Consider the following 11,696-nt stretch of genomic DNA (forward strand, 5'->3'; position numbering starts at 1 on the left):
AGATCAGTAGGAGAAATGAAAAGATACAATCCAATAAAATACAGCAGCATTTGTAGGACCTACAGGAGACCCAGCCAAAGGGGGAGCACTCAGCAACACAGAACAATTCTATGTATGCAGCCAATGTCTACTTTTAAAGCAACATTATTTTTTAGCCACACAAATGCTGCCCTTACATATAGGTCATAAGATACTACTTTTACCTTCAAGCATTCTATTTATATTAATAGGATCCTCATAAAATGTTCTCAGATCTCTCTCATTTCTTTCACTACTTGCAACAGTCAGAAAGAAAGAAAAAGTATGAAACATATTTTAAAGTTTTCTCTAATCTTGCTTCTCCAAAGAAATTAAAATGAAAACTGTGTTAGCTTGGACCTTATTTCTACCATCATTTCAAATCCATCATTTAGGAGAGTCAAAACAGAAAGGGAGTATTCCTCAAGTGAAGAGAAGGTTTCATACCACTGTTCAGTCGGAGAAGACTAGAAAGCTTAGAATCTCCACCAGAATGGCTCAGTGAGGCAGTGGGATGTTTTCAAGCAGTAACCGGTACTGGAGATGAAAGGGAGTGGAGACACTGAGAATATTTATGGAACAGCACCATTAAAAGAAACAGAAAAATGCCTCACATTTTCTGTAGGGCAGGGAAAGGTGACCTGAGCCTGTGTATTAGTTGAGCAGAGGTAGCCAACAAGAAGAGAAAGTTAGAGACAGAAGAGAAATGAACCCCAGACACCTAGGTCATGGAGCTAATGTTATGGGAAAAGTAGAACCACGAAAGTAACAGACCAAGCAAACTATACACCCAGACCCAGGGTACCTGAACGAAGCAACATATATAGGGAATTGCCACCTTCTTGATAGGACAAAGAGCAAAGTTAGTCTTACTGTTGTCTGGGGTGGCAGTGGCAGTCCTTAAGCTTCATTCAACTACACCTGTTCAGAGACATGATTCATGATGCTCTCAGTGCATTGATCTACCTTTCCATTTATGATCTATGGTCAATCTATGATTATCAATCCATATCATGAGCTGATGCTAAGTCAAGGTGTCTGATGCTACAAATGAGTTGTTTTTATTTTCTAACTATAGTTAGATTTTGTATGTACCCTTTCCTCACCACAATTTCAGCCTTCACTTAAACAAACATGTATAATTCCTCTAAATTGCAACTTACAGGCTCCCAGTCACATTTGGGGAGTCAGGTTTTATACATTTAAAACACTTTGAAGAAGTTTATAGCCATCTCCATCCTTTTATGCAATTGTTGTGGCTGTTCTCTGCTTTGATTGCAGAACCAAGACCATGTGACCTGGAAATCCAAAAATATTTGCCATCTGACCTCTACAAAAGTGTTACCAACCCCTGTACCTGACACAACTCCCTAGCCACTTTTTTTTACAAACTAAAATATGTAGGTTGAATATGGGCTTTGTGCACACACAAGTTACTAAGGATTCTGAACCCAATGGAGTCTAACCTACAGTGCAAAGATAACCCCTTGTTCACTTCGCTCTTGACTAGACATATCTATGAGCTTCAACTACACAAGCTCATTCCCAGTGGGGGTTGAGTCCTAGTAAATGTTGAATTTTCTGCGTTACCTCCATAAATTCTATAGCTATTGATACTTCCAGCTTATGAACCTGGCACAACTATCAAACATGTAAAAATTTCTTGATGGCTCAAGGACATCATTTTAAAAACCAGTAACTGCACTGGACATTATCTAATCATTTCTACTGATATATGCAGATAAGCTGGAACTATTTGCACCTATCTCAATAACAAGCCTGGAAATCAGTATGGGAAAAAGAAACCAAAAATCTAAAAGTAGATCGACCATACGGCCTGACTACATCACTCTTTGTTGCTCACCAGCAAGCCTCCATATCAGCCTATCACTGAAATCTTCACACAGCAGTGTTTATCACACCCTAGCTAAGCTATGAAACCAACCGTGATGCCTAATAACAAAGGAATTGACACAGAAAATTTGGACTAGACACAAACTGAATGGTTTTTGTCTGTCAAGAATGAAGTCATTTGCAGGAAAATGGGTACAAGTGGAAACGATCATGTTATATAAGTGAAGCTGGGCTGACATAGAGAATACTTTATCTCATGTGCATTATTTTGCATAGATTCATAAAATCATGAATGTATATATGACATGAAAGTAGAAATGAAACTGTGTTGGGGAACAAAGGGGTTAAGAAAAGGAGAGGAGAGACAAATGAGAAGTTCTGGGTATGAGAAAATGTGCTCAATGTTTTAATAAATATTTGTATGAAAATATCCTTATGTGGTGCTGGAGAGATGGTTCAGAGGTTAAGAGCACTGGCTGCTCTTCCAGAGGTCCTGAGTTCAATTCCCAGCAACCACATGGTGGCTCACAACCACCTGTAATGAGATCTGGTGCCCTCTTCTGGCCTGCAGTCATACATGCTGTATACATAATAAATAAGTAAATCTTAAATATATATATGAAAGAAAATATCCTTATGTAATGCAGTATGGTGCGTTGAAAACATGCACTGTAAAATTTTTTAAAGAAACAAAAGAAATAAACAATAACAATAACAACAAAAACCTAAGTCAGATGTTTGTTTTCATGAAAACTTTCTAAAGCCTTGAAACATGGAGGGAGAAATATCCCTAGGTCTCACTCTTCAATGCCCTCTCTGCTCAAATCGTATGTTAATATCCTGTGTGCAGATATGGGAATCACCTAAGCAAGTAGGACAAGCAGGATAGAATTACAGTGTAATTAAAGTCAAGCGGTGATCCTTTATTATCTACCAAAACCTTAATGGCTTGTTTATATATACTGTTACCATCATTTAAGCTTTTGAGTAAATTTGTTACTTATTTATTGGTTCATTTGGTTGCTTTTCCCACAACTAAGGGTGTGTCAGCAACATTTCATAAAAGGGGGATGTTGCTATGTTGCATACTTAATGTTCCAGTGAAATACAGAACTGTGAGTCTATTCTTACATGAGGTGAAGAGTTGTCCAACTCCTGTTCATAGTCACACTCAGTAACTGTTTCTGTGCTTAGTCATGCTGCAGCTCATTTACAACTCCAAGAATCTTAGCAAACACAAGCTGATGAGATGTGATGTGTATGTATATAGTTATTAACCAAATATTGCATGCTTGAAAACTGTCAAGTAGATTTTAAGTGTACTTACCATCAAAAAGTGTATGACATGATACATATGCCAATGAGTTTGATTCAGGCATTACACAATAAATTTATATTTCGAAAAATGTTGCACACAGATATATAAATTTCTGTTAATTAAAAATAAATAGCTAATAAAAACAGTTTAAATTTATATGAGTTATAATTTTTATTAGACATATGAGAATTATAATAAAGTATAAAAAATTTCAAATCATACTTGGTACAACACTACATGAGTCCAAAACCTTCATGCACCCACTCTACAAGACAGTAAGTACTGAGTAAAGTATAAAAAATTTAAATCACACTTGGTACAGCACTACATGAGTCCAAAACATTCATGCACCCACTTTACAAGACAGTAGGTACTGAGGCAAAACCTTAAAATCTGAGAAAATGTCACTCCAGTGATGAAAGGCAGCTCACGTGCCTCTGCTATGGTGCCTCTACCAATTTCTCACCTGCCAATATGAAAATCAACAAACCATGGGTCCCACAAATCATAAGAAAGAAAATACTAAGATAATATATAGATGTCAGTAGACCAGGGTGAAGATAGGAAAGAAGATATACTACAGTATGGATCATCAATGCTTGCAGTGAAACAAAACAGAACATGCTTCATTCTTGTTGTAGAGAAAAACCTCACAAGGACATACTGCTTCCTGTATGTGAACTATGGGCCTATGCCTTTATTTATGACTTACATTTATTTGGTCCTGAAATACTATGTAGGGAGACAGAATGTTTCTTCCTACTGCATCTGTGTCAGATGCTTTTTCTTGTTATATATGATCCCTTTGTGCTTTTGCTGAAACTGTCCTACCCACAAAAGTTATTGTAAAGGGTTTGCGTTTTTCTGTTTGTTTGTTTTCTTGAGGCAGGATTTGGAACTAGCTCTGTAGACCAGGCTAGCCTCAAACTCACAGAGATCTGCCAGCCTCTACCTCCAAATGCTGGGATTAAAGGCATGTGTCACCACCACTTGGCGATGGTGTTTGCTTTTAAATTGCTTTTAATTCTGAAATGAGGATATCTGAAATGACTTAGTGCTATAAAACCCTACCCAAGTTTTTCTGACCTTCCACAGTTCCTTGTGGAGACCTCAGAACAAATTAAGGATACAATATTTTCCATATTGAGTGACAAAAAAGCTTCTGGAGTTAGAGGGACATAGAGAATAGCAAGTGGCTTTGGGTACTAGCATCTGGAGATTTTGAACTAGAGAAGTCATTCATGCCTCCTATTGTCATCTTGAAAACAAACTAACACAATCTGAGTAAATGTTATACAGGCAATTAGTTTACAAGGAGTCTGGTCCCACCACACCCATGGCCTGGCTCACTCCTTAAAACACAGTTTCTGCATTCAATGTGGAGAAGCCATGTTTCTCTCTCAATTAAAATCACCTTCTTCTTTCTCCCCTCATTCTTTCTTTCCTTTATTTATTTATAATTTTTGAGGGGTTGCAGTGTCTCATGTAGCCCTGGCTAGTTTTGAACTCCCTATGTATCTAAGAATGACCTCGAATTTCTGATCTTTCTGATGCTCCCTCTTAAGTGCTGGGGTTACAGGCATGTGCCGTCATACTCAGTTAGATACGGTGGTGGCGGTAGAACCCAGCTCCTTAGGCCCTCTAGGTCATCACTCTGCTGACTGAGCTACATCCCCCACCTCAGTGCAGTCTTCTGAAGGTTTGCCTACACCCTCAGAATTACAGTCAAACACCTCACATTTCCTCCTGGTTCCTTAACTAGTGGACATGTGCATCCGTGCACTTTTACTTTTATTTCATCATTATTTATATATCTTGTGTGTGCACGATGGGGACATGCATGCCACTGTCTGTATCTCAGGTCAGAGGACAGCTTTGTAAGGTCTATTCAATCCTTCCACCTTTGCATGGGTTCCAGGGATGCTTGTGCACAGGCACCTTTACTCACTGAGCCATCTTGCCAGCCCTTTATTTTATTTTATTAGTATTCTTTTTATTATTCTCATCTCTAAATCTTGAGAAGAGCTTTCTTTCCACTAATAAACTTCACTCTCTTCCCTCACCGTCCCCAAGTTCTAAACTCCTATTCATCTTCTCTTTGACTGAAAACCTTTCTTGGTCTCCCAAGTCTTTATATTGACTAGAAGAGAACAGTGACTCTGTGGGTTCTCCTCCATGTTTGGTCCTACTGTTCTGAAGCGATTTGGTTTTATTTTTAGTCACTTAAAGGAAAAAAGTCCTTCAGACAAAACCACTTTCAGTCAATGTGGCTCACAACTTAGCTCAGGGCAACCTCCACTGCACAGCAGCTAGGCACCTCAGGACACCCTACAATGTGCAGCAAACAGACACCCCAGAATCCCCTACAATGAACAACAACCAGATACCCCAGGACACTGTACAATGCCCAGCATCCAGACATACCAAGACACCCTACAATGCACAGCATGCAGGCACCTGTCCACTCCTCAAAAGCACAACTCTCACTCAAAGGGGATAAGAGAGAATATATTCTGGAGCCAAGCCAAATCACCATGGTCCAGGAAAATGTGTATATATATATATGTATGTGTGTGTGTATATACACATATACATACACACACACACATATATATGTATATGTGTATATATATATATATATATTACCCCAGATTCCTCACTCCAGTTTGGAAGTGGTTTCCTGAGGTTTTTATAATAACAGAACAATGAAGACCATGAATGTGGACACTTTAAAAACACATTGGTGGAGACATAAGGCAAGTGGGTGGAGCAAATGAGCCTCCAATGCAATCAGTGCAATTGGATGACACTTAGCCTTTCGATTTGTGGTGTAGGTGTCTGTAAATTCTAAATGATTTGCCTAATGTTTACAAAGATGTTAGGTCAGGTACAAAGCAAGGCTATGAATGGCTATTAACAGGACTAAAGAGCCCCCCCCCCCAATTGGGCTCTGGACCTGCAACATTCCAACTTCTCCACAATCATTAGAGTTCTAATCAGTTAATCAGTCTTTTGATAGGTCAGCTGGAGGTGGGGTTTTTTTTTCAGGAACTTTTGTTCATAACCATTGTGTGTGTGTGTGTGTGTGTGTGTGTGTGTGTGTGTGTTGTTGTTGTTGTTGTTGTTGTCGTTTGCGTTTGCGTTCATTCATGTGAATTTTAGCATATATACCACTGCATTTACATGGAGGTCATAGTACAGCCTTGGTATTGAGTTCTTACATGGCACAACCTTGGTCTTCGCCTTCCACTTTGAAATAAAGCCAGAGCCCACCTCCTCCTACATGTGCCAGTACTGCTCCCCACAAACTTCTGGAGATTCTCCTCATATTGCCCCTGCCTCTCTGCAAGAGTTCTGGGAGAGCAGACCTGCATTTCAAAGAAGATTCTGAGGACTCCACCTTGAGTCTCTTCACCCACTAAATCTCCCCAGCCCTATATCATCCTTCTAAAGAATGGTAATCAAGCACTTGTACTCATTCTTTTAGAAGGACAAAACCAAGCTGCATTGAAAACAGGAAAACTCGGATGTGCATTGTAAGATTTGAATCTTAGAACTGAACAGAAATTATAAAAACAAACAAATGCAAAATTTAGACACTCCTGTGGCCCTTAGCTCTCAGACACTTTCACAAGAGACAGTTTATATTTTTCTGTTTTGTTGCCATCCCTTTTCATCTCTGATCTCTAACCAAGATCAATGTGTTGTCATTTGTATGCCTCTAGAGAGCCACGTTGCTTAAGACTCACACATGCTGCTGTGGAATCCAAGACAGCACAGTCCAGACCCTGTAGGGCTCACCCCAGCAAGTGATAAAGTTGGAGACAGTTCCATACTGGGATATTATCCAATCAGGACAGTCTAGAATTGTTGCTTATCAGTAACATTTGTACTTTCAACAAAAGGTCAGAACTTGAAGAGGGATTTGTATTCTTAAGTCTCTAGGCAAGAACTATTATTCAGGTAGGTTTTAGAATAATTAATAATGTGGTTTAGCTGTGACTATTTTTCTTTCTGGTATCAGTCAGAGCATCACCTGGTGTGAACAGTCATTATCAAAGAAGCGTCAACTGATAGACACTAAAATAAGATGTGACTTCTAAATTAGAATCTGCTCTAGGTTTAGAGACGAGATTAAAGTAAAGCATTTTGAGCAGAGTGATTAATAGTATGACAAGGAAGTATAAACATTGAATTACATGTTTAAAATTATTGTAATGTATTCTTCCATAGTTATAAAATCTCATTTGGATCAAATCTGCCACCTTCCTCCAATGGCCACCTTTTGCTACTCTAAATGGAAGGATCTGGAGGTCTTATTTCACAATAATAACATATTGTAATAGAACATTCCAGAAGACCAATCACCTTATAAGAGGAGCCTATCATTTTTTAACCTAATATCTCTATATCATTTCTTAGCTTCCTCAATATCTGTGCTATTAGACACAGTTGATTAAACCCAAACTTTTTCTGTCAGGTTGGAAATAATCAAAAACACTGATCTTATGCCCTTTTCATGGGGCATCTGCCTTTATCCCTTATAGTTCATTTTTCAACCACCAAACTGGACAGCAACCAACAGAATTTCAAAAACCAAACATGTAGCATCCACCCCCATTCAGGATTTTCAGTGGCTATTGACCTCATCTTCTAATGACCACAAATTAGCGTTGATTGGATTTCGTTTTCTGTCTTTGCCCTGAATGTATTTCTCATGTATGTCCCCATCAGATGTCTGTGCTGTCTTCATCTGAAAGTCAAAGCAGCAAGACATTATCCTCCTTAACAAGCCACGATGGAGACTGGGGCAAGCAAGCTCCAGATGTGCAGCCAATTTCAGTCTCCAAAGACCCTTTGCATCAGCCTGTGAACATTCCAACACAACATTGGAAGCCATTTCTATGAGACACCTGCCCCTCCCCTTATGGTTCCTTTCTTGACCCCGACATTGGGCTACCAATCAGGGCTGGAAAGAATGTACAAAAGTTGTCTCCACAAAACTTTCTGGCTGCCACTCAACCACTTGTTTTCCATTATCACCAAGATCCCTTCAAAGAACATTTTTAGACTTTTTTTCTTCCAATCACACTCCTGCCCTGTAGTATTTTAATATTACAGATATGTTGAATTATCTGTTCAGAGATAGTGGGCCTATGGTAAAACACATACTACTATAATACCCAATCTTTCAACTTTCAACCCTTACTACTCAATCTCACCTCTTTGAGCTATCTTTCCCATAAACTATCAAGCCATTATGCATTATGAGTGTTAGTATTTTCTTAATTAATTATGTCTGGATTTTTCCTACTTTCCAGTCCTTTTTCAAAGATTGTTAAATAGAAAAATTAAGCTATCTTGTGTGTGAGTGTGTGTAGTGTTGTAGTAACTGTGAAACAGCTTTAGCTAAAATACGAAGGAATCTAAAGACATCATCAGTATTTTGAGAAGTTCCCATGTAGACAAGAGCTCCCTTGTATACAGAGTTCTAATAAAGAAAATTAACATGAGAGTGTGTTCTTCAACAAAAGAAGGGGGTAGGGAGACTAAAAACCCTCTGAGCTGTCTGACTGGATTTGGGTCAGAATCTTGGGTTAATAAGCAATGGTTGCATACTTTTCATTTTCTGTCCTTGACTTCTTGAAACCGATACTTGGGAGGGTTACAAAATTATGGCTCTGAAGTCATGCATCAACATGATGGTTAACTCTTTGAAGTCAAAAAGGCAAATAAAGAACAATTAGCAAAGCTGAAAACTCAAAGATCTGTCCATCCTGGAGACTTTGCCTAGCAAGACAAACCAGTGAAGTGCACTGAGACTCGGGTTTCTTTGCTTTACAGTTGAATGCAAAACCTAAGATGAAGGTCATCAAAAATAGACGATTACAGTAGTTTGAACTGCAGTTAAAGCACTGCTATCCAGTAGGGAATTGTGAGTTCTGGGGACACACACCTTAACACATCAGGTAACTTGAAGACACTGCCATTGGCGTTACCTGTCATCAAAAAGTATAGCAATGTATTTTTCCACTCAAAATCCCAGAGTCTGAATTCATGATATATCAAGTAAGACATTCATAAGTGATGAAGGTGTCTACAATGAATTTACTAAGATGGTCAAATGCTGCCAGCTCAAACACTGAAGCCACCAAGAACAGCTTGGTGATGTCCTTGGTGTTTGGGGGCAGGCAACGATATGGGAGAAAGTAGTGGCTGTGGGCACTTTAAGCAAGTGAAAGAGAATGAAATTCATGTAGGAAAACAAAAGCAGTAAAGCTTTGGCCATTCCATATACCAGTGGCAAGGACTGCTCCATGCTGGGACCACCAGCTCCAGCTGAGGTCCTAAGCCCAGGAGGAATACAAACTCAACTTGGAGTCTCAGGGACCCAGTGACCCATGTGTCTTCCACAAGACAGGAAAACAAGTGTGCCTGCTCAGGACCTTGCTTAGGACAGCCATTTCAGGAGCTTGGAAAGCCTCTGCACAAAAGAAACCAACAATAGAAGCCAGGTCCCCTGCGGTACAAGGAAATTCCAGCAGCCCTGCCTCCCAGACTTTTGAGTTTCTGAGTCTCTCTGAACTCCAAGGAAAAGCCACTTGAGGGATGGGACGGAGAGGGCAGCAATAACTTCTCTTAAAAATAAATGACATATAAATTGCCAGTTTGCTGCAGAAATAACCACAATGCTGAAACGTGTCATTCCTACTCTCCTCACTAAAATAAGAATTATGTCATCCAGTAAAGGCCACTGGACTCCACCACTTACCACAATGCCTGCTTTACTGGTGTCAGATTAGCTTGACCCAAAATGGGCACAGCATTCAGCTTTCCAACTCTGGAAGAAGTCACCCACATCCTGGTATCAACTACTCCAGGACACACCTACCTACGTGACTTCTAAGATGCAAGGGATAAACCCACTTGACCCACCATACTGCCTCCCATGGCCCCCAGGGCACTTCACACTCTTTAGTACGGTTCTGGTAGGAGGAGCTACCGTAGCTCGGGGCGAAGCAGGAGGATCCCTACCCCAAACAATGCTTTTGGTCTGACTTGAAAATTTTAAAAAAAACGGAGGGGCTGGGGGAGGGGTGAATGGCCCAAAGAACCCCGGCAACGACAAATGTGACCTTGTCAACGAAGAATACAAATCAATGAATCCCTTACCGTCTCTCCTGAGATTGGCATTGCGCAAAGCTTTGATGGATGCGCTCTGCGGAGTCGCAAAAGTGTCCCGATAGCTGCAAAAGTTCGCGCACACAAGAATGGAGATGAAGATGAGTCGGTGCATTTGGGATCAGCGACCTAGGAATAGCCTCGTTCCAGAAATAAATATATAAATAAATAAAGCCCACCGGGTTGGGCCGGTGGACCTCTGCTGCACCGCCCCGCGCCTTCGCTGCCTGCACTGCCCTGCGCTGCCCGGGCAGTCCAGCTACTCGCCCAGCTCTTCCCAAACTTCCTGCATGCTGAACTTTCCAAGCGCGTGTGGGTGCTGCACTTCCTTGTGGCGCTGACTAGATCAATGGGGACGGGACAAACAACAGGTTGACGTGGGTTCGCCCCCCTCCGGTGGCTGGCGGCTGCAGCACAAGCTGCAGGGGGCGGGCGGCGCTGCGTCTAGCCCTCCTGGAGCGCAGAAGCTGTGGAATAATTCTGCAGTGGAGCTGGGAGCAGGGATCCCAGAGTCATGAAGTCTGGACCAAAGCAGCTCTGCCATTGAACATGCCCAGTGTGAAGGTCGGCCAGACCCTTCCTATCTCCCAAGGTTTTATAGGCGGTCAGGAGTGGGGGGAGGATAAAACTTCTCAAGAGCGGAATGCTAAGTCCTCCTGCCAGCTAGCTAAGGTGCTGGCCTTGGTGATGGTGTATCTGGGGAGCAGAGCTGTAGTGGAATTGTTTATTGTACTAGAACCCAAATCAGCCTACTGAGTGGAGACTTCACTATACTCTCAGTGGGAAATGCAATCACAAAGAAACCCATGCTGCGCTTGCCTTGGGGCCCCAGTCTGTAAGACAGAGCTGATTCACATGTGATTTCGAATGATAAACAAGTGAGCCAGCTTTCCCAGGCACACAGATGTATTTGTAATCTCTCCTACAGTAACTGCAGTAACCCATACCATCATGTTAAGTGAAATAGCGAGATTCAGGATGAGAATAAGGGAGTGTTTGCACAACTTAACGCCAGAAGGGTCTGCCAGCAATTGGAGGCCAGCCTGCTCTACATAACCCCTTTCCAGGTCAACTAGAGCTACATGATGGGACTTTGTCTCAAACAACAACAGAAAATGAGTGAACACATAAATAAATTAGATGTAGTGGTGCATTCCTGTGATCTTAGTGCATGGGCAAGAGGACAAGGAGTTCAAGGCCATCCTAAGCTGTATAGTGAACTCCATTTCAAGGCCAGCCAGGGCTATATGGAGGCCCTATCTAAGACAAAACAAAACAAAAATCCTATTGCTTGCTTTCTAGATTTCAAATATGTGCATATGAT

The 11,696-nt window shown here is 41.0% G+C and overlaps 1 protein-coding gene across 4 annotated transcripts in view; it reads right to left on the reverse strand.

The window, feature by feature from the left end:
- Window positions 1-10,929, reverse strand: part of Pdgfd (platelet derived growth factor D) — a 228,828-nt gene extending 217,899 nt beyond the window's left edge. Inside the window, exon 1 of one of the 4 annotated variants that reach the window (XM_037207776.1) lies at window positions 10,364-10,929. In XM_037207776.1, coding sequence (XP_037063671.1) covers window positions 10,364-10,487 — 124 coding nt within the window. In that variant the 5' untranslated portion in view covers window positions 10,488-10,929. The remainder of the gene's footprint in view (window positions 1-10,363) is intronic. The other 3 variants (XM_037207775.1, XM_037207778.1, XM_037207777.1) reach the window with 3 other exon arrangements.
- Between the last annotated feature and the right edge of the window lie 767 nt (window positions 10,930-11,696).

Source organism: Peromyscus leucopus, chromosome 7 (genome assembly GCF_004664715.2).
Source record: "Peromyscus leucopus breed LL Stock chromosome 7, UCI_PerLeu_2.1, whole genome shotgun sequence".
Classification (NCBI taxonomy): Eukaryota; Metazoa; Chordata; class Mammalia; order Rodentia; family Cricetidae; genus Peromyscus; species Peromyscus leucopus.